The 23,935-nt window shown below is 44.5% G+C and overlaps 1 protein-coding gene across 7 annotated transcripts; it reads right to left on the bottom strand.

Moving 5' to 3' along the window:
• Positions 1-4,476: 4,476 nt before the first annotated feature.
• slain2 (SLAIN motif family, member 2) lies at positions 4,477-23,593 on the bottom strand. 7 transcript variants are annotated; one of them, XM_055922960.1, is made up of 10 exons: positions 22,820-23,593; positions 19,338-19,480; positions 13,387-13,560; positions 13,100-13,288; positions 12,069-12,425; positions 11,747-11,880; positions 10,307-10,433; positions 8,044-8,082; positions 7,338-7,548; positions 4,477-7,215 (listed from the first exon to the last, which is right to left on the bottom strand). In XM_055922960.1, exons 1-10 carry the CDS (start codon positions 23,305-23,307, stop codon positions 7,155-7,157), a joined length of 1,923 nt encoding a protein of 640 aa, XP_055778935.1. In that variant the 5' UTR covers positions 23,308-23,593; the 3' UTR covers positions 4,477-7,154. The 7 variants fall into 7 exon arrangements, with proteins under 7 accessions (XP_055778935.1, XP_055778934.1, XP_055778928.1 ...); XM_055922959.1 differs by having other exon boundaries at positions 10,307-10,441; positions 11,731-11,880; positions 13,100-13,285; XM_055922953.1 differs by lacking the exon at positions 8,044-8,082 and having other exon boundaries at positions 10,307-10,441; positions 11,731-11,880.
• Between the last annotated feature and the right edge of the window lie 342 nt (positions 23,594-23,935).

Here is a 23,935-nt window from a genome sequence, read left to right as displayed (position 1 = left end):
TAAAATAACTGTATCTTATCTTGGTGTGTCCCTAGATCAATCCCTTTCTGGAGACCTGATTGCTGCTAAAAAATTTAAATAAATGTTTTAAAAAGGCGAACAAATATACATTTTTATATCCTGGCACTACATATTTTAACGTCAAAGTTAAGAAACTGCTTGTCTCAACCTTGATTCAGTGTCATTTTGATAATGCCTGCTCTGCTTGGTATAGTGGGCTATCAAAAAAGTGGAAAAAGTGAATGCAGGTCATGCAAAATAATGTTACAGGTACTGTATATGCTGAATGTCCCCCCTAGTACCCACATTGGGGTACAGGACTTCCGAGAGGTGGGCTTGTTGCCTTTGGTGTCCAGAGTGGACCAACTTAAAAACCTCTTAAGGATCCAACCCTTTTTTTAAATTTTGGCCTAAAATGACATACCCAAATTTAACTGCCTGTAACTCAGGACCTGATACACGGATTTGCATATTCCTGATACCATTTGAAAGGAAACACTTTGAAGTTTGTGGAAATGTGAAATAAATGTAGGAGAATATAACATATTAAATCTGGTCAAAGTTAATATAAAGAAAAAACATGTGGTTTTTTTTGTACCATCATCTTTGAAATGCAAGAGAAAGGCCATAATGTATTATTCTAGCCCAGGCGCAATTTAGATTTTGGCCACTAGATGGCAGCAGTGTATGTGAAAAGTTTTAGACTGATCCAATGAACCATTGTATATCTGTTCAAAACATTGTATCAATACTGCCCAGATGTGCCTAATTGGTTTATTAATAGATTTTATAATTGTGCGCTCTCCTCAAACAATAGCATGGTATTCGTTCACTGTAATAGCTACTGTAAATTGGACAGTGCAGTTAGATTAACAAGAATTTAAGATTTCCAGACTCACTCCACGTATGCAGTTACCCGTGACTAAATTAATCCCGCATGGAATGCTGTCAGATGGAGCACTTTTCCCCCCGAAGCCTAATTGAATGGTAACCTATGGAGCTTCAAGACGCCTTATAAGGTGGGACAGAAGCAGTGTACTTTACACATAGAGTACATGTATATTGTGCTGGTGTAACAGTATAACTTTAAACCGTCCCCTCGCCCCGACACGGGCGCGAACCAGGGACCCTCTGCACACATCGATAACGGTTGCCCACGAAGCATCGTTACCCATCGCTCCACAAAGGCCCTTGCAGGGCAAGGGGCAACCCTACTTAAAGTCTCAGAGCAAGTGACGTAACTGATTGAAATGCTACTAGCGCGTACCCGCTAACTAGCTAGCCATTTCACATCCGTTACACTCACCCCCCTTTCAACCTCCTCCTTTTCCGCAGCAACCAGTGATCCGGGTCAACAGCATCAATGTAAAAGTATAACTTTAAACCGTCACCTCGCCCCGACACGGGCGCGAACCAGGGACCCTCTGCACACATCGATAACGGTTAACGGTCGATAACGGTTGCCCACGAAGCATCGTTACCCATCGCTCCACATCCGTTACACTGGCGCATAATACAGGACCTGTCAGGAGCAGGAAATTAACTGAAACACTACAGATGATTTGGGGCTCTATTCAATCTGTAAAATTGAAGCGTACAGATTGCGCAATTGAAATGTGAAGGTCATTTCCGAATGAGGCGACATATGGCAACAGATACATAGACTACAGAGGGACGCTGTTTCGCTCGCCCGGATGCTTTCTCCAGTGACAGTTTCAGCATAGAGGAAGCGAGAGGGCTCACTCTCGCCAAAATCTGTACAGAATAACGGGTGGTCCCGTGTGGCTCAGTTGGTAGAGCATGGCACTTGCAACGCCAGGGTTGTGGGTTCAATTCCCACGGGGGGACCAGGGTTCAATTCCCACGGGGGGGCCAGGATGAATATGTATGAACTTTCCAATTTGTAAGTCGCTCTGGATAAGAGCGTCTGCTAAATGACTTAAATGTTAAATGAATAAGCCCACTGTGTTTCTATGGGCATAATATGCAGACCTAAACTTGTCACCTGCCTTCCAGCCTTTTGGACAAAGACTCCCATTGTTACGGCAGAGACATGAGCATCTCGTCATTATACACAGAACCCTGGTTTCAGCCTCTAACGAATTGGTAAAGGAAAGTGGGCGGGTGCACAGTGCACTGTAAGGATGATGGTTTCCCAGAAAGTAAATTGATGTTTCCAAAATTATATAATTACTCCTGTCTAAATAAAATCATTCAAAATACTACACCAGGAAGCAGGACTTAGACACAGAGGATCATTCGCTTATCACAAGCGTGTATTTCTTTTTGGTAAACCCACAATTTGGGTAGTGTGCATGGCAGTAGGTCTAGCTGTGCTGTTAGTGAATAGCATCTAAAATATGTGTGAAGAGAATGTGTGTTTAGGATCATTTAAAATGTTGAGACAAGAAGGGAGGAGGGTCTTTCTCCAGAATGCATGCACTCAGCTCTCCAGAACGTGCTCAGCTGTCTCCCGCCAATTCTGGCTATTCATTGTTTCTTTGTGTGAATTGTTTGCCCTTTATATGTACGTTTAAATAAAAAAATCCCCTATACCTCTCACCAGACCTAGTACATGTACCTTTAATCCCCCATCATTTGGTTATATTCATTTCTGTTAATGGTGTATTTAGGCCTACTATTCTCATTATCGGACTGGAAACGTTTGCTGAGTTCACAACCTGCTACACTTGTGAGAAACACGTTCATTTCATAACCATTATGAGTTTTGTCATTTTTTTCATTGTATTTTGTTTGGAGTTCTCCATGTGAGCATGTGTCTGGTTTCTCTTTCCTGATAACTTGAGGGAGCATGTACGCCTGAGCATACACAGAAGTAGGCCTACTTGATAGCCTGCATGCAAAAGTAGGAAAGTGCCCATTTGGCAATGTCTGATTTCTGATTGTCATAACTCACCACGTCCACCACTAATAAGCTGAGTTTCTCAGAAATGTTTTCTTCACCTCACACAGTAAGTCAACAAAGCCTGTTTTTTTTTTTAAATCATCAATTGCAGCAAATGATTAGTTCCTCAGTATTTGAAAAATCTCTCCAACACTTCCGGCCTCGATAATCACCAAGCCTCGGTGTGAAAGAGCAAAATACACTACATGACCAAAGGTATGTGGACACTTGCTCATCGAACGTCTCATTCCAAAATCATGGGCATTAATCTGGAGTTGGTCCCCACTTTGCTGCTATAACAGCCTCCACTCTTCCGGGAAGGCTTTCCACTAGATGTTGGAACATTGCTGCGGGGACTTGCTTCCATTCAGCCACAAGAGCATTAGCGAGGACGGGCACTCATGTTGGGCGATGAGGCCTGGCTCGCAGTAAGCGTTCCAATTCATCCCAAAGGTGTTCGATGGATTTGGTCAGGGCTCTGTGCAGGCCAGACAAGTTCTTCCACACCGATCTCGAATAACCATTTCTGTATGCACCTCGCTTTGTGCAAGGGGGCATTGTCATGCTGAAACCTAAGAGGGCCTTCCCCAAACTGTTGCCACAAAGCTGGAAGCACAGAATTGCCTAGAATGTCATTATATGCTGTAACATTAAGATTTTCCTTCATTGGAACTAAGGGGCCTGGCCCGAACCATGAAAATGTCTTCACTATTATTCTACAATGTAGAAAATAGTAAAAAATTAAGAAAATCCCTTGAATGAGTAGGTGTGTTCAAATGTTTGACTAGTACTGTATACTGTAGTGTATCATGATCTGATGATTCCATATATCCAGGGAAAATGTAATAGAAAAAGAAACAGCCATCTGTCCCGAGTTCACTGGTGCACAAAACTCTGAGGGCCCAGAATAGGCTAGTTGATACAATGTTGCACTTAGCAATAGCTCAAGTCAAGACAGATAGAAAGGGAGGCAGACAGGCAGAGTAGAGATTGTGAATTATTTTCTACTGTTTTAATGTCGGGTTTAGGCCTATATATTTTACTTAATTGATAAAGTTATAGCCTATAGGCCAATGGGCAGCAAGCCTATCTCGGAGTTGCCCTTATTTCTTTAGCCGCCAATGGATCACAGTTTACATTATCAATGTGTCCATATGGCAGAGGCTGGTGCTCTCCTTTAGTTGAATTTTAACTTTTAGATGATCGTTTTACTTCAGATTGATGATTAACCACATGACAATTATTGAGCAACGAAATGGTATTGAAATTAAAAAGTTTTCCACAATAATGCACATATAAAATAACTGGCACGCAGATCAGTAGAAATGGTAGGATAAATTGTAAGCTTCCCCAAACTTGAAACTCATGAGATGCCTATGGTGTTCACTATAACACCCATTTAAAAAATAAAATTGATCGCACACGTGCGTGCACACATGCGAGGTACAGTGAAAAAATGTGCCCATCAACTGATTTCTTCTGGCGCCGGCCCCGACTGAAATGACAAGAGTTTGAATGAAATCGGCCCCAACCATAATAAAATTGACCCATTCATGACACAGTAGACAGCAGTTTCTCAACTTTTTAAATTTGAAATGTGAGTTTATACAGGGAATCCGAGGCCTGGATTCAACCCGTATCGCAGAACATCCGTGTTAATGTAATGTAAAGGTAATTTCCGATTGAACCGACATATGCAGCGTGAATGTAGAACGTAGTCTCTGTGGACGCGGGAACATTGCCTTTAAATTTCAACACGGATCTTCTGCGATGCTTATGCAATACGAATTGAATCCAACCCCGAATGTCATGTTGGTGAATATAAAAAGGTGAATTAACAAAAACTATCCCAAAATGGTGAAGCATGTATTTTTTGCAACACTAGCCAAGTTTTCCACTAAATCCAAACCTTGACATACAGAGGCACCTCTCTCTTAAATAGTTTCATTTACAGAATGAGAGTCATTTGTTATAAATATCATGGCGCATATTATACACAAGCAATTATAAATGCATTGTTGATACAATTACAAAATCAAGCAGAAATGCAAAGACACAAATTATATTGGCAAACCAAGACATTATTGGCACATAATGATAAATGAACAAATAAAAGCACATTCAAAATAAAGTGAAACTTTAAATGAATAGGCACTAGTTTGATAATTTCTGGCACACCAATACCATCCCTATGAATCTCGGCACTCCTGATTCATTTTAAAGCACAAGAGGCAAATGGCCACTAACTTATTGAACTTCCATTATTATCTTACTTAAGATGTCATGATCATTTATTCTCTCCGTCTTGACATAACATACACTCACACAATATTGTTGCAGGTTTTAAATGAACTACATCAAGCCTTTGCTGCATGCTCAGATCTCAGGGTTACAAGTGTGGAATTCTATATGTTTTAGTGGGAGCATGTCTGACTATACAGTAGATATTGTAACTGCACATTAATCTAATGTGGGAGAGCAGATGGAACTAACCAACCAATCCAGAAGTAGATTTGGAGTGAGATTGTGACAGCTACCAGTGATTGGCCCAGTTTGACATGACTACTGACTACCCAGCTCTGGAAAATATGTGATAGTCAGTCCAGGTTAAGCCATAGTTATGGTTAAGGTCAGAGATGGGGCTTTGGCCTGTTTCTACCAGTTCTCAACATAAAAACACAAATGTCCTGTTATTAAACCATCTAAAAAGACTTTGGAGAATAAGCTTTGCAGTTGAGGTTCAAAATGTTCACTTCTTAAAAAATTATTGAAATCAATAGAAAACGAATGCTGAAAATGTATATTTGGAAAAGGAACTCTTTAAATAATTATTTGAATAAATAATGTCCCAAACAAACATTAATACATTCTAGTTGTTTCACAAGTGAACAAAAACTATGATTTGACAACACAACCATACAGAGGTGAGTTCACTTCGTAAAACATTCACAACATTTCTTTAACATTAAGGGAACACTTCACCTGCACAGCATCATCATAGAGATCTCTGACCAAGGCATCTGTTAAGAACAGACTGCAAAAAGAGAAATGTGTAGAAACATTTCAACCTGAGGGAGGTGAAAAGATAAAAGAGACGAGGGAAGGAGTAAGGGAGAGATGGAGAGAAGCATTGTGTGATTGACTGATGGCTGAACAGACACCCAGAGGCATGTGACAGTGCCCTCTGGAGGCGCAGTGAAGCTGGAGCTCGGCTGGTTTCTTTGGCATCTCTGGGCTTCCGCATGCAAGCCCTGCCTGGCCCCCTCCGCATGCCAGCCCTGCCTGGCCCCTTGGTCAATGCTATACAGGACCCTTGGGACATCCCTACCCTAAACCTATGTTTATGTTATGTATGATTGAGACGCTACACAAATTTGACAATCACAACCTCCCACATAGCCTTAATATTAACTCCTGCAGAATTAAGCATTTCCTGAAGTAAAATTATACACCAAATGTAGGCAACATTTTGACTCAGGAACAGGAGTGGAGAAATATGACGTTCTTTTTCACAGCTCTTTTTCACAGCGTTCGATTTCCTTAGAAAATTTTGCACAGAAAATCGTTCCTGTTTATATTTTTGTTATTGCATTTTCTTCCCGGTCCCTAAAAGTCTTTCATCCGCAAAAGAAACAGATGACAGAAAACTTTACCGATGTCAACTAGATTGAAGTGTTCATTCTACTGATTAATTTACTTAGTCTTCTAGGGCTACATATAATGAAAGAAGAGAAGCTGCATGTATCTAATTCTAGACAAGTTGACTAACAAATAGCCTACTAAAATGTTAGAAATTATAAGCAGAAACATATCTAAATTAAGCAACGACAAAAAAATCCTGCACCCCCTGTCAAAAAATAGTTTAGCTGGTTTCGAATGTGGTATACAGCGCATGTTCTATATTAGCGGGTTAGGGTCGGGTGCGGACCTCAGATTTTCACATATTGTCGGGCGGTTCCGGATGGGTTATTAGCAGTTGCGGGCCACTAGTAGGGACGTCCTAAGGAACCGGAATAGCACGGACCCTGGCCCTTTCAGAACCTCTCCACACAGATACACACACCATGTTGCTTCAGCTGTTCAGATCCTGTTGCTCATGATAGTACGAAGAATGTGACTTGTGTCTTTGATATAGTTTCTTGATTCATGGTAAAAGTAATCTTGGTTGATAAAGTGCTGCATTGTAATGTTTGTATGCCTCTTTGTGCTGATGAGAGAGCAACAGTGCCCCCTGCTGGCCATGCCAGCCTCAGTAGCAGCCCTCTCTCCAGTTCTCTCCGCTACTGTAGGTCCGAGGGGCAGGTAAAGACCTGGGCAAGAGAAGAGCCAGAGAAACAGATTAGTTCTGCCAGTACGCAAGCGTAAAAGAAAGTCTGATACACCTGTAACCAACTAAACTTGCTTTGAAGTTGTGTGTAATGTGTGTACCTACCTGCGTACTGGCTGGGCCAGTTTGCTGCGAGGCACAGGGATGCCACCTCCTCCTCCTCCTGCACTGGGCCGGGGCAGGCCGCTGCGTGCTGGGCCCAGGGAGCGTGTGGGGGTGGAGGCTCCAGAGCCAGGGGTAGACGTGGCCTTTACAGGCTGCCTCAGGGCCAGGGGAGACGGGGTGGCTGGGGTTCGCAGCTTACTGGGAGAAGGGACTGGAGGGGCAGGAGAGAGAGAGGAGGAGACAGGTCAGTACAGTACACTGTAGTATGAAGAGATGGCTTATAGATGACACAGTATTATTCCCACAACAGAGGTCTGTGGTCTCAGTGGCCTTCCAAGCAATGAACAACACAATGATCTGAGGCACATATGATACAAATACAATGTGTATGAGAAAAATGGAGATCATCACCTAATATACATTCAGAACCAATCTTCAAATAATCTAATGTGATGGAATTTTGCATTGAAATCACAATAACCATATAAAAATCAAGAAAAAGAAACCGACGAATTAAAACGAGGCCATGTATAAAGTATATACAAACTGTACAAACTCCCACGATGCTTGTTCATGTGTAGGATGAGGCACACATGCCCTCTAGTGACAGGAAGGGCACAGATAATACCACAACATTAACACATCACATCATGAGAGCACGATCACAATATATAAAAAGTAGGGAGCATGATCAGTGAATACTCACTGAAATCCCCTTCTTCTCCAAAGCAACAGGAAAGATGGACTAAAAGATGAAGACAGGAGAGATTTGACTTCATTCAGGACAGCAGAAGAAAGTGTAGGATTATGGATGGAAAAAGAACCTTGTGACTAAAAAGTCTCTTCGAGCCCTATACTAAAAAGCAGACCACCTAGTTACCAATACAGGTCTATACGTAAACTAATCCATGGACAACTTCAAGTACACTGGACAAAATATAAAACGCAACATGCAACATGCAACGATTTCAAAGATTTTACTGAGTTACAGTTCATATAAGGAAATCAGTCAATTTAAATAAATGAATTAGGCCCTAATCTGTGGATTTCACATGACTGGGAAAACAGATATGCATCTGTTGGTCACAGATACCTTGAAAAGAAAAGGTAGGGGTGTGGATCAGAAAACCAGTCAGTATCTGGTGAGACCATTTGCCTCATGCAGCGCGTCACATCTCCTTGGTATAGAGTTCATTGTGGCCTGTGGAATGTTGTCCCACGCCTCTTGAATGGCTGCGCAAAGTCGCTGGATATCGGTGGGAACTGGAACACACTGTTGTACACGTCGATCCAGAGCATCCCAAACATGCTCAATGGGTGAGATGTCTGGTGAGTATGCAGGCCATGGAAGAACTGGGACATTGTCAGCTTCCAGGAATTGTGTACAGATCCATGATAATGGTGTGCATTATCATGCTTAAACATGAGGTGATGGCGGCGGAAGAATGGCACGACAATGGGCCTCAGGATCTCGTCACTGTATCTCTGTGCATTCAAATTGCCATCGATAAAATGCAATTGTGTTCGTTGTCCGTAGCTTATGCCTGCCGATACTATAACCCCACCGCCACCAGGGCACTCTGTTCACATCAACAAACCGCTCGCCCACACGATGCCATACATCCATCCAGACTGCCATCTGCTCGGTACATTTGAAACCGGGATTCATCTGTGAAGAGCACACTTCTCCAGCGTGCCAGTGGGCATTGAAGGTGAGCATTTGCCCACTGAAGTTGGTTACGACATCAAACTACAGTCAGGTCAAGACCCTGGTGAGGATTGACGAGCACACAGATGAGCTTCCCTGAGACGGTTTCTTGGTTGTGCAAACTGACAGTTTCATCAGCTGTCCGGGTGGCTTGTCTCAGACGATCCCGCAGGTGAAGAAGCTGAATGTGGAGGTCCAGGGCTGGTGTGGTTACATGTGTTCTGCGGTTGAGAGGCCAGTTGGATGGACTACCAAATTCTCTAAAACAACGTTAGCGGTGGCTTATGGATATTAAATTATCTGGCAACAGCTTTGGTGGATATTCCTGCAGTCAGAATGCCAATTTTACGCTCCCTCAAAACTTGAGACATCTGTGGCATTGTGTTGTGTGACAAAACTGCACATTTTAGAGTGGCCTTTTAGTGTCCCCCAGCACAAGGTGCACCTGTGTAATGATCATGCTGTTTAATCAGCTTCTTGATATGCTAGACCTGTCAGGTGGATGGATTATCTTGGCAAAGGTGAAATGCTCACTAACAGGAATGTAAACAAATTTGTGGCCAACATTTGAGAGAAATACGTTTTTTGTGCGTATGGAACATTTCTTGGATCTTTTATATCAGCTCATGAAACATGGAACCAACACTTTACATGTTGTGTTAATATTTTTGTTCAGTGTAAATGTGAACCATACGCTTGATCTTGTCATTCAACCAATCAGCAACCATTGCCAAAAAGAGGAATGACTGCGATGTGACTAACCACATCAGCTGTCCCACCAGAAACTGAATTTATTTTAAACATAATCTGAAACAGCCTTGAGGTTTGAGAGCCCAAAGGCATTCCAGAGCCACAGGGTTTCTCAGCAGGTTCTCACCATCACCACTAGGGAGGAGACATGAGTTGTCTGTTCTGCTAAGACCAGACCCAACAGGCCCATCCTACAAGAACACCATGGAGACACTCAAAAAAACGTTCAGGACTAGACTCCCGACCATCCCAGAAGCTGCCTACCCTGACGAAGTGACCATCCCACAAAACAATTACTTGCCTTGCAAATCTGGAGACAACGGTACCAAATTTCCTGGCACTTTGTATTGGGTCGAGTACATGCAGGAACGTCACACAGCCAACCAGTCACGGTAAAAAGCTTTACTTTTGGTAAAGAACGTGATCATGTGTGTATTACTCAGGATGTGTGTGTATGTAGGGGACCCTTTACTCATCACGTGGATGATCCCAGGCACCGGCAGGCTGTTACCTCGGAGGGAAGAAGGGCTTTGGAGGTGTTGTTTGGGTTTCGGGGACAGCAAGGATCGAGCGGGAGTTCCTGTTTGGGAGGAGCGAGGGGGGGTAGAGTACCGGGAGTGGAGTGGAGTGGAGGAGTGCTGGGCTACTGGGGAAAAATGGAGATGACAGTTGGGGAGAAACAGAGTCAATCCTTTCTGTTTTGTTACTGTTAGTGGACCAGGGAGAAGAGGACATGAGATATGTTTGAACCAGGCAGCCAGGAGGGGTTGTGGTAGCCAGTGAGGCCACTGTGAGTCAGCCAAGCCGGGCTTATAGTCGTTATCAGCCAAAGGTAAAAGAGCAGCCTGAAATGCTATGGGGTGCTGCAGTGCAGCCAGACATTCACAGTCCACACACACACAGAGAGAGAGAGAGACACAGAGAGGAGAGAGGAGAGAGGAGAGAGGAGAGAGGAGAGAGGAGAGAGGAGAGAGAGAGAGAGAGAGAGAGAGAGAGAGAGAGAGAGGAGAGAGAGAGAGAGAGAGACTGCCAGGGGTAAAGTACTTCCAGAGCCCAGCTGGGCCAACACTAGGCCAAACCACTACCAGTGCCTCAGTAGAAAGAGAGGGGTGAGTGAAAGGCAGCGCATGCTCTACTGTCAGATAGAGAGGCAGGGATAGTGGTGTCATACTGCCCACCACAGACAGAAAAAGCCCAGCGAACTACAGGAGACGACTCAAGTGTCAAGAGCAAAACCATACAACAGTGACACAGTACAGGATAGTACAGAACACTACGGACATTCACAAAGTGGTCCTATTCAATCTCAGGCATGCCCGCTTCACTTACACATAGTTCATTATCAGTGTATATAAAAAAAACTGTTGAACAGATTAACTGATACAGATTACACATGTCATTTGTCCAGCAGCCGTTTCTCCTTCAGGTGTCTGAGTGGGGATTAGTTATATGGATTAAAATACAACACTACCACCACTGATTCACTGTGGGGGTTTTTGTCTCATTCTTGGATTATAGTAAATGGCCACTCCAGTTCCAATTCCGTTGGTGGATATTTCTAAAGAGCATTCAGTGTTTTATTCAGTTCTCTCTACATTCTAAATATAAATCCTCACAATAACCTACTTTTAAATCTCTTGATTCTAATTGATTTGGGTAAAAAGGAGAAGAGTGCACGGAAGGAGAAATTATTAAAACGATCAAACAGAGAGATCCCCAAACCATCAAAGCCAAGACATTAAAAAGCAAGAGGTTTAATAAGGCGGAGCATGAAACACACTCCTGTCATTACACTGCTGCTGTTGAATATGCTTCAGAAACAATTATTTATCAGTATACAAGACAGAATATGAAAATGAAAGCATGTCTCGGATTGCGATTACCGAGTGAACATGCGATAGGGATATTGTGTGTGTGTGTGTGTGTAGTACTCACTGGCAGACTGACTGACTGCCTGGTGTCTCGGTGAGCTTCCGTTTGGCACTTGCAGGTTGGACTCACAGCTCTTGCTGTTCTTGACGGGCTCTGGGCCCTGCTGGGCCACGTTGGAGCGGGTCAAGTTAGGAAGACTACGCCCCAGCTTCTCTACAAACACCACAGCAGAGGAAAACAACTGAAAACAGGACGGAACAGATACCGTACACAACGGTCCTCATTTCAATCAGAAAGGATAGACCATATGAATCCATAGTTGGTCTTCCACATAACAATGAACTAACCCCAACACAAAACCATTTCCCCTCTCTAGTCTAGTCACTCAATCCCCCCCCTACCTTCGTTCTTCACCACATTGGTCTGCAGGTCTTGGGGGGCGTGGCCCTGCAGGGAGTGACGTGGCGCCTGCAGCCGGCTGATGATTGGCTGCGGGGAGCCCCGGCTGTGGTTGTACTCCAGGGAACGTGCTGGGGAGCGGGAGCGGGGTGAGTTCCTGGGGGAGGCACGGGGGGAGTGTCTGGGAGAGTGGGAGAAGCGGTTCGAGGGGAGGTGGAAGGCGGGGTGTACAGCCTCCTCATCGTCCTCTAGACTCTGGGCGTCCAGCTCCTGGTCACTGAAGGTGCTGCGTCTCAGAGAGTGGCAGGACGAACCAGAGCTACGCCTGGAAGCTGTGGCAGCATAGTCCTGCCGAAGACCTGGAAACACACAAACAGGGACACGGTCAGAACATAAAGCGCTAGTACAGCCTGTACAAAGAAAGTCAGTAGAAACACTCACAATCTGAGAGAAAACCGCACACTGCTCTTGCTAGTATCACTGTTCTTTATTAAGCGTCACTCATCGGCCGCCAGGCCTTCCGTCAGAGCTTTTGTGAGCGTTTTTTAATTTGCACACTTATGCAGACATTGCTCCACCCCCATCCGTTCCGTGCATCGAATGGGGTTGGACAAATAAAGGACAAATAAAAGGACAAATAAACACGTGTTACCAAATAGAACAATGAGTGTACATAAAACTTTATTAAACACTTCTGGAAAACCACAATGAGGACATCGACCTATCAAGTAGGTTTTCATAAATTCTTGGGAACAGCGCAGGTAGGCTGAAGCGATGAATGACAAGGCATTAGTTCACGTTCACAATTACAACATAACATGCATGGGCATTTCATCATTAAGACCTTTGGGATTAATATCTGGAGGGTAAAAATCCTAAAACATTCTCTTTTGCTCAGAGTATTGTTTATAGCTTTCTCTATGCCACAAAATCTAAAAATGGTAGAAATATTGTGTTTTTTGTCGTTAAAATAATCCCTGTCGTTTCTGGTAATAGTGGACAAATGGACAGAGAGTTAGAAGATGGTACGTACTCTCCTCCTGCATGCGAGCCAGGATCTGTACATCAGTGACGTCGTTGAGTTTGTATGTGGTGGAGGATCCCACAGAGTCCTCGTCCATCTCCGAGGTGCTCAGCTCACTGTCTATTGAAGACTGAGGGCTGACCGGTGGGGCGTTCCTCTCTCTCTCTACTGAGCCACCACGCTGCTGCTGGTGAGCTGCTGGGACACACACATTTATATTATTCATACTTCATTAATGAACATAAAGGGATAGAGGAGAGAGTTAAAGACTGGCATATAAAGCCTGTGTATAGTACCCTGGTGGAGAGGGGGCATCAGCTGCTGTCTGACGATGGGCACCCTGCTGGGGGTGGAGGAAGGGGAGTTGAAGCCGCTGCTGTAGGGGCTGTTCACTGTGTTTGTGCTGTATGGGCTTCCGTAGTTCACCTGGGGACTATAGGGACTTCCATACAGGCTCCTCCGCTTGTTTGCTGTGAAGACAGAAGAGAATTGCTATGAACATGCTGTGCTGATATGGTCCCTTTACCCAGACAGTGGGTGAAGAAATTCAGCTTGGCCCCTAAGACCCTCACAAACTTCTACAGATGCACCATTGAGAGCTCTCCAGAGGGTGGTGCGGTCAGCCGAACACTGCCTGCCCTCCAGGACATTTACAGCACTCGGTGTCACAAGAAGGCCAAGAAGATCATCAAGGACCTCGCCAACCGAGCCACGCCCTGTTCACCCTGCTACCATATGGAAGGAGGAGACAGTACAGGTGCATCAAAGCTTGGACAGAAAGAAGCTGTTTGTCAGTCTATTAAACAATCACCACAAGCCGGCCTCCGCCCAGTACCCTGCCCTGAACTTTAGACACTGTTACTAGCTGGCTACCACCCAGTACTTTACCCTGCACCTTAGAGACTGCTTCCTTATGTACATAGTCGTTGAACACTGGTCACTTTAACCATGTTTACATACTGTTTTACCCACTTTATAAGTATCTACTGTATTCTGGTCATGGCTCATCCTATTTAACTACTACTGTACACACCTTTTCTAGGACTCAGACATGGCTAGTTCTGATATTTCTTAATTTCTTTTAACTTTTTGGATTATGTGTGTATTGTTTTGTATTGCTGCACATTTGGAGCTAGAAACATGAGCATTTCGCTGCACCTTCGATAACATCTGCAAATCTGTGTACACTTCCCAATAAACTGTGATTTGATAGCCTATAACTACATCACATAAGGGATTGTTGTACAGCCAGCAATCTACACCGTAATGAACAATTATTCACTGAGATAATATCTTACATGGGAAGTCATTGCAGGCATTACAGGTTGCCCCCTTCGAGGGAGTAGTTTAATCACAGTGAGTGCGGTTACATGCACACAATGCGATTAGTGTGAATAGTCCGATTAATATAACAGTTCGATTAAAACACGTACATACTTTGCCAAAAATAACAATTTCCCTAATAATCCTGTTTACATGGACACATCTGAAATCAAGCTACCTGGCGGCACTCTGATAACAATGCAGAAAATCGCCACTCAAAACAAACGTTCTACCACAGTGAACATCTCGATTTGATTCGGAGTTCAGACATGTACAGTTTGTATGTGAAAACTTCTTCTAAGACGCATACATTCTGTTGATCCGAACTCACTTCACTCGCCCTAAAGACGGAGGCTCGCGTGACTGATGCACAGATCAAATACACCGCTGGAACACCCATTTAAGGTGTTTACATGTCCTAATAATTCAAAAGACTGCTCAGAAAAGGAGGTCTTTTAATCGCCGTATGCTTACTTAGATTTTGACCTTACGCCGATTAAGATAAGTATGGTGTTTACATGACTATTGCATAATCTGAATACTGACATAATCAGTTGAATATCGAATTGTTATTGGGACTGCAAGCGTACTCAATGTGAGCCAGCTGACATACACAAGCTGCATTATACCAACCACTAATGTGCACACAGTCACACACCGTCTCTCGGAGTCCTCTCCTCTCTACTGTGTTGGAACTGGTGCACATTCTAGAGTCACTTAAATCGTATGGCAGTCATAGGCGTCTTTATCATGGACTGAAGAAAGAGTTAACAATATGGCCCATTCACTCAGTAGTACAGTCAGAGCAGCACAATGCAGCACTGTGATACCCAGCTATCCACAGAGACTCCATACAGCCTGCCAGTCAGTCAGTTAGTCCCAGGTAGGCAGGCTAACCATGGAGCCTGCCTCAGCTCAGCCATTAGACCAGGCCTGGCTGCTCTGACAGGGATACGACTCACTGGCCAATGGCCATCAATGTTGACTGCTATACTGCAGTCCCACTAGGGACAGCTCTGCCCGCAGTGCTGCATACACTCCAATCTCCAGGGCCACTTGTTTGCTCATCACCCTCCCTCCCTCCCTCCCTCCCTCCCTCCCTCAGCTGGATGATGGCTGGAAAGAAGCCTTTTATTATCAACTCGCTCTTTATTCCCTCCATCTCATCTTTTGATGCTCTGTACACGGCCCTACCGCATTATTTAGGAAATAACATGTCCACTCAACTCACTCACTTCCTTCAGAGATCAGCCATTGAGGGATACTAGGATCACAACATGACACTACCGCAGTACCACCTGCATGCTTAAGCCTTAACCAGGGACACAAGCACTCGACCACAGACGTACACACCTCTCAATCACTTTGTCCTCTGTGGATTCGCAGATAGGTCAGACACTGAGATTAGCACGGGCTTATCTAAAACCAGGACCTCACCAGAGACAGAGGCGTCTGTAGGACAGATTCTGTCCAGACTCCCAGTGCTGAGAGCGCACTCTTTATAGGTCAGATATGTACAACAGTTGTGTTGTGGTATGATCAACATTATACCTATAGGCCTACATACAGGATATAGGTTCTCGCACACAGAGATAGCTGACAGGGATCAAACACGGTGAGTTAAAGGAGGGAGTTACCTGCCTCGGAGTGGCACCTCCATGTGTCCGCCGTGACGCCGAACACAAGTCCTGGCAACGCATCGTGGGGGTCAAGCTCTGACCTCTGGAGACAGACATAGCGGAGTGTGTGACCCCTAAAGTGGACATCTATCAGGTGCTCCCAATAGGGAGATTACTGCAGTTGTAGACTTACAAACCACAAGGAAAGGACAGCGGTTCAGAGGGTGCATTCAGTGCTGTTCCCCCCATGTATCCTTTGGTGCCAGGCTAGGGGTGAATGATTTAAGGGCTAGGAGGTGATCAGATGGAGCAGCTTAGCTCTACAGTAAATCAGGAAGAGGAGATTGGAGACAGCCTATAGTCAGTGTGTTGCTGGCTGGGTCTCAGCAGGGATTTGCAGCACAGGGACCAACTAAAATAGTGTCGTCCTAAAATACTGTGTCCTAAAACAAACCATGCAACAAAAAAAAAACTACAAATCTTGCCTGAGGCCTAAAAAATAGATAGGTAAATACTATATATGAGCATACTTAGGTAAATAATATAAATGATAATACTTACGCGACATTTAACACATTCTCCCTTCATGCTAAAACCATTCCATAACACTAAGACATTTATTTAACCCTTATTTTACCAGGTAGGTTGACTGAGAACACATTATCATTTACAGCAATGACCTGAGGAATAGTTACAGGGGAGAGGAAAGGGGATGAATGAGGCAATTGGAAGCTGGGGATGATTAGGTGGACAACCTAGGACACCCCTACTCTTACGATAAGCGCCATGGGATCTTAAGTGACCACAGAGTCAGGTCACCTGTTTAATGTTTGATCCGATAGACGGGACCCTACATAGGGCACTGTCCCCAATCACTGTCCTGGGGTATTGAGATATTTTTTGGGGTCCAGAAGAAGGAGTGCCTCCTACTGGCTCTCCAATACCACTTCCAGTAGCATCTGGTCTCCCATCCAGAGGCCGACCAGGACCAACCCTGCTTAACTTCATAGGCAAGCCAGAAAAAATCATCAGGAGCAAAACCGCTATTTCCATTCATTTGTAGCCAAGATACTAGCTGTAATAAAAGCTCTTTCCCAGCTGATGGTTTGGCTGCAGGACCTTCAGTTTCTCCTGGAATTAGCCTAGACAGCATGGCGTCAGTGACAGACAGGACAGAACAAGCAAACCCAGAGATTGCCAGGTCCGATTAAACAGCTCAGATGGACAGAGAAAAGTCAAACAATACCCGTCATTGAACGCTCCTTAAAGTGAAAAAGGGTTCTTGAGATGGACTGGGCCAGCTAGCTAGGAGCATTTCACATGAGGAGAGGGCAACAGAAGCCTTTATTGTGTGGCTCAAGGAGAGAAATAAAATGAGGGGAGAGATGAACAACTGAAAGAGCATGACTTAGAGAAGGCGGAAATATCCAGTCCATTATAGCTTAAGTACTGAAACAATAGCTACATGTTAGGGTGAGCATGGCTAGATAGCTGGCCTATCAGCTTGGGATTAGGTACTTTCTGCTGTAGAGAAGAACTGTGTGGGTGGAATCTGTGGACGTTTGTCAAAGCACTGTTCAGAAGGCTCCATTCTGAATCTAGCCCAGCATTACAGGACTGGTACTGTTAGGAGAGTCCCCGGCCCGGGCCATTCTTTACTTCCTGCTACGCTTTCAGTGTTATAATGTCATGACAATGCCCAGAATACATTTTTGAATTTCTAAACGTTTGATAACACTTCACTAATGAAACTAGATAGTGTCTAATACATTTATTTAACTCGACTATGCTGAAAAATAAAAAACTATTTGTCCCTGCTTCCAGTTTGTTATGTAACTGGGGCATGGCATTTAAGGGATCTCATTGCTTACATTTCGCAGGGAGTCTAAAGACACACGCTTGGTTACCATGGACAAGCTAAAACAAAAGTACACACACACATTCACATTTCAGTATGCAAGCAATCACCCTGGGCCTTCCAACAGTTTGGGAGTTTCTCATGGACATTGAAGGCTAAGCCCTCTGAAAGGGTCTTCCATAAGCATTTCAAAGCATCGAAAATAATCCTATGATGTGGTACAAATGTACTGTCAAGCTGTGTATTAAGTTAGTCATGAGCCAGACGCGATGCCCTGCTTTGTGAAATTCCTTCACCCGTGGAAACAGTCCTCACACGATGCCATGGCAACAGAATTTCACACTCCCGAGAGGGTGTGTCACTGAGGAGTCCAACATACAGTACAGCCACACAAGACTCTTAGTAGATGCATAGAACACGCCTAGGCCCGCTCTGCTCATCCTGCGGTCGAAAAGCAGTCATTTGGGCCTGTTTGAAGCTGTCTGACAGCTGCCTACCTCCCCTCCCCTCAGGTATAGGCAGTTAGAAGCTAGTCAGCAGGTGGGTCCTTTAACCTTTTGTTACCTGCATATTGTACAAGAGCTATATAGCCTGCATTGCTGTTTTTTTGCTTGTTCACACATACCTAAATCATTTATTGACCTGTTGCTGATAATAAGCAGTGCAAAAAGCAACCAGCTGATTGATCTCTAGAACCTCCCTTTGCCTTTGGAGTGAGGTAGAGGGGGGCACGGTCAGTGATTTTAAGCATTAGATGTCCAAATGAATGAGTAACATTATCCTCTCCTTACGAGGATATCAACACCACCCATCACCCAAGTAACACTCATCCATAGTATGTATGGGTCACCCACCGGAGCCTCAGAGCCTGTTGTGGTCTATGAACAGTCGGAGTTGAACTTCAGTGTGATACATAACTTCAAAGGGCACTCGCAGGAAGGGGATGTGAGGGGAACAGGTCAGCTGTTGACTCCATGTCAGGACAGCAACCCCATGGCCCTGCGGGTGCGGTCTGTCTGCCCAGGGGGTCTATGACTGGGGGTGTTGCGTAACACCAGTGCCACGTGATCAGTCACCGTTACGGAGCACACGCAGGTTTAGGGATAGCGACCTTCAACAAACTGTTGCTGGATACGATATGTGCGTCACATGAGCATACCTCTGTAAATATGGAACTGGTCTCACTTTAGCCTTGCTGTCCTGATTGTCTATATTTAGCTGTCATAATACGCAGAGGGACATAGATAGAATCCACAGGCACACTGGCCATGATAATGTAATACATACACTCATACAGCATAGTTCCTACTACAAAACAAAAGCATATTTGTCCTAGATGTGTGCACGCTTGTTTGGAGCAAAGCTGGGAGAAGCGATGGGAGAAGCGAGAGGGGAGAGAAGAGAGGAAACATGGAGAGGAGAATGGAGAGGAGTGAGGTGACAGTACCTGACATGGTGAGGTCCAGTCTGTGGATGAGGGAGCGCTTGGCTGACTCCATGTCAGGACTGGGGTTGTCCAGAGCCTGGCGACACCACACGATGGGACTCAAGGCTTTCTGCCAAGGGCTGTTCAGCTTCGCCTCATACAGCCTGGACGAACACAACACACATCAACACACACACGTCAATGGACAATGCACACAAAAATACACATGTTTAAAAGTAGCGCTGGAAACTTTGTTCCTGTGTTTTGTTTATTGAGGAACAACGTTTGCTTGCCCTTGGTCTTCCCTGTAGGTGGAAATGCATTTGCTCATTCACGGCCCTTTTGGAAGGTGAACAAATCATGTAAAATAACATTATTTGTCACATTCACCGAAGACAACAGGTGTAGTAGACTTACAGTGAAATGCTTACTTACAAGCCCTTAACCAACAGTGCAATTTTAAGAAAAAATATTTACTAAATAAACTAAAGTAAAAATGTGTGTGGTGCGGGGGTACAGGTTAGTCGAGGTAATATGTACATGTAGGTAGGGGTAAAGTGACTATGCATAGATAATAAACAGCAAGTAGCAGGAGTGTAAAACAAGGGGTGTAGGCCAATTGAAATAGTCTGGGTATCCATTTGATTAGCTGATAAGCAGTCTTATGGCTTAGAGGAAGAAGCTGTTAAGAAGTCTTTTGGACCTAGACTTGGTGCTCCGGTACTGCTTTCTGTGCAGTAGCAGAGAGAACAGTCTATGACTAGGGTGGCTGGAGTCTTTGGCAATTTTTAGGGCCTTCCTCTGACACCGCCTGGTATAGAGGTCCTGGATAGCAAGAAGCTTAGCCCCAGTGATGTACTGGGCCGTATGCACTACCCTCTGTAGTGCCTTGCGGTCGGAGGCTGAGCAGTTGCCATACCAGGCGATGATGCAACCAATCAGGATGCTCTCGATGGTGCAGCTGTAGAACTTTTTGAGGATCTGAGGACCCATGCCAAATCTTCTCAGTTTGCTGAAGGGGAATAGGCGTTGTCGTGCCCTCTTCACGACTTCACCAGCCCTCCTTCATGAATATAATGCTGTCCAGTGGACAAATTGCTAACCAGGCAGGGCAGGCTGAGGCTGGCTGGGATAATGATGACAACAATCAATAAGGTAAGAAACCTGATGATAATCAGTGGAAATAAATGTGATGAGGGGCGATGCAGGTTTGGTGAGTGTTATAACCTGCTTAGGCCTACATCTCATCACAGCTGCTACGGCTGATACTTAAGCCTGCTTTATACTGAGAGAGAGAAAGAGAGAAAGTGCCTGTACCAGGAAGAGGTACAGCTTTGTCTCAGCGGCAGAGAAAACCTCCCACATGAGAGTCCTCAACTAAACAACAATAACACTAAAGCCTACTAGTAAACAGAAAAATGTAGGCCTAGATTCAATACATTATGGGCATTCTAAAAGTATGCCACATGGTGAATCTGACTGTAATCATAACATTTAAAGAATCAAATTCAACCAGAACTTGAAGACCTATCACTCTAGCATTAGGCATAATTAAAGCTCTGTCACATCCACATTGCTATGGTTTTATATATAGCTTAGCCTAATTACCCTGTAAACATGTGTCTGGCTGGATCCTCCTAACTGTATTTTAGAATGAAAAGCTTAACAGCAGGATGGTGCTGTGCTGTCGTCAAATAGCTGCAGGACCAGACGGCCCTGCAAATTCAGTCTGATGCTAATTCAGGGATTATGGGAATCTATGACCAGGACTGGCAAGCCATCAATCAGTAGTACTATGGGTAATCCTGTGTGTATCACCAGCCAGCGGGCAGAGAGACCACCAGTGGAGTGTGTGGGGATTGGGTTAGAGGGGCAACAAGGAACTGGTACTAAGAGGCCACAGTAAACTTCCCAGTCATGCTTCCTCTATCCTCTCTTCCAAATATTGAAGAGTAGTCGAAGATGTTTCTGTATCTAATACATTCACATAGGGCAGGCAAACTCACACACTGAGTCAGGCTATCGGAAAGGCTCATTTCATCTGATTAAATGACCAGGGGCTGCCAGAGCCCATGCAGTATTACTAACCTGACAGTCTGGCCATAATTAGTTACTGTATCTCCTTTCTATAGCTGGCCGCCTCCGACCTAGGCCTTGACCTAAAGCACAAGCCATTACCATTAAATTACCCTCAAGAGGCCCATAATATGCCAATAAAAACCCTATCCTACTAACCGCACCATGGCAGACAAGGGCCTATCTTTCAGAGAATGAGAGGGGGAGAGAAATGAACACTGACCCAGCTTCCTCATTATAGGCTAATGATTCCTACTGCTCTACTAAACAAAACTACAACATCTCATTTATAAATAGGGCTTATTTCACGTCAGCTCGACAGTGAGGTCTCATCACTCTCTACAACTGTTTCAGGGATTTCCTCAGGTTGGGATCAGCAGTGAGATTTGTTCTGCCTCACAAATCCAATTAAACATCTCCAGTTTCAAGGATTAGGCTATACTTCTAAAAGTTCATCTGTGTAAGCGACCTAACCCTATAAACCAACAAATGCTCAGTCAGTGCACAGCAAACAATACATGATCCTGAGATTCAGTTTGGCGTGGGTAAAAACTGTGGCTGGGCCTGGCTATTACAACAATTCAAGTACTATAACATTGTCATAATCATTTAGGCCTAGTAGGCAATGATTTCCCCTCAACCTCGTTTCATACACTAGACTAGTGGATGGTGTGTATTAGTATTGATAGTCCTCCTAACAATGAAGGTAAACCATGGTTGTGGCTATTTCCCCATAGCCTTAGGTTGGGTAAACAACTTTAAATTTCACTGTGCACACTTCCCACCTGACAGCCTTCTGCTATGTCACCAAAATAGTGCAAATGGCCACCATACGAACTGTTAATTAACATAGTTAACTAACAACTAGCTTTTATGGTACATCATTTGACAGAGTAAACAAGACCACTAAAATGCAAACATTATGACTAAGGCCTAATAGTAAAGGGGTGTGATTAGTCCAAGCACAGCAGCACCCACAGAACAATGAATGCCAAGTTCTACTGATACAATATTGATCAGGATGTAATGTGACAAGTGCAGGTGGTTTGACAGTCCCCATACGTGATCCAATTTCCATTCGGATTTAATTCCATCCACCACCCCTCACCCACTCAGTAATCAAGAACGAACGGCAGACAATCGGTCTGCGGTGTGTGATGACCTCTGTCTGTGGCAAGCTATTGTATTGACAACATGGCCGTGCTGTGCATTCCTATGGCGCAATTTCAGCGAGGATTATTTCCCTCCCCAAGGGTTTGTCATCGTTGATAATGTCTGGAACAGCTGTCCTCGGCTGTGGAGCTGTCACATATGGGCGCATGATAGGCACACTGGTTGACTAGCTAAATGCATTAGGGCGTACTGTTGTGTTCTCGTTGTTCGAAAAACCCTCAGGCTACTTGAATTACAGATGGTGTATCACTCACCAGCTGTCTTCATCTTCGTTCAGACAATCCATGTCTTCAAGATCGAGGATGTCTACTTCATCCAAGATTGAAGTTTCCCCTTCATCCATAAAACCCAGTGTTTCCCCTGCGTCAGTAAAGTACGAATTGATGCCAGTGAAAGAGGTGGCAGCCGATGCCCCCTCGCCCTCATATGCTCTCCTGAAACTGATGCCATCATATGACAGTCTGGGGCTCAAACAACGGGAGTTTTCCAAAAGCCCTCCATAGGCACCCGTTCCGCTGAACCCCACCCCAGGGAAGCCGGCCAGCCCCGCCGCCGAGGCGGCTGACAGGGGTGAGTCATATCCAGCACTAAGGGGTCTATGGTTTCCTGACACTGCTCCAGACGAAGACAATAGAGTAGACCGACTACGGAGCTGCTCGTTTTGCTGTTCGAGTTTCTTTACCAAGTCCTGCAGCTTGCGCACCTCCAAGTCCGCGTTGATGTTTGAGTTAATATCCTCCATAGCTAGCTAACGTTAGCTAGCTAACGTTGGCGCTACCCAGCCACACAAAAATCCGCGGCTGTGTCAGTGTGGTTTTTCGTTTCTTCTTTCTCGGCTGGATATCACGATATGTACGTCACTCTAAGCAGTATCACGTTTATAATGAAGAGACTTTGGTGTTCAAATAAGTTATTGGGCTTATCGTCATCTTCTCCAAATATTCGTACACACGGGCAGGGTCGAAAACATTTCCACTGTCGCCAACTGTGAAAGACATACAGGCAAGGCTAGAACGTCACCACGTGAAACACAGGTAACGAGCACGTAACCAAGCGCGCGTTTACAGTATCGATTATACCCCACAGTACTGTCTGCAATGCATAGAATATTATCATGTGAGCTCATATACAGTACAATGAAAAGTATGGTGGTTTGTCAATAAAAGCAATCACACGAGCTAACTGTTGCTCATATGTTACTTGTCACGGACCTAGAATGTACTTGCAGGAGTTTGTTTCACCTAGCCCCAACTTAGTTATACATGGTCTTGCCTAAATCATACTATGATACCAGCTTTTTTTGTGGTACAGTTTGACATAAAGCACTGAAAAAACGTGGAAACGTTTTTACACTGCTTTATGTCAGACTG

Source organism: Salvelinus fontinalis, chromosome 5, assembly GCF_029448725.1.
Source record: "Salvelinus fontinalis isolate EN_2023a chromosome 5, ASM2944872v1, whole genome shotgun sequence".
NCBI classification, from domain to species: domain Eukaryota; kingdom Metazoa; phylum Chordata; class Actinopteri; order Salmoniformes; family Salmonidae; genus Salvelinus; species Salvelinus fontinalis.
Note: the sequence above shows the minus strand (reverse complement) of the source record. Positions and strands in the feature narration are given on the sequence as shown.

Excerpts from the sequence above, each read along its gene's own strand:
- slain2 (XM_055922959.1), bottom strand. The coding sequence starts at position 23,307 with ATGGAGGATATTAACTCAAACATCAACGCGGACTTGGAGGTGCGCAAG. Across the intron at positions 13,561-19,337 it reads ACTGGACCTCACCATGTCAG|CAAACAAGCGGAGGAGCCTG; the intron begins GTACTGTCACCT and ends CTGTCTTCACAG. Across the intron at positions 7,549-8,043 it reads TGGAGAAGAAGGGGATTTCA|TCCCTTCTCCCAGTAAGCTG; the intron begins GTGAGTATTCAC and ends CTGCCCCTCCAG.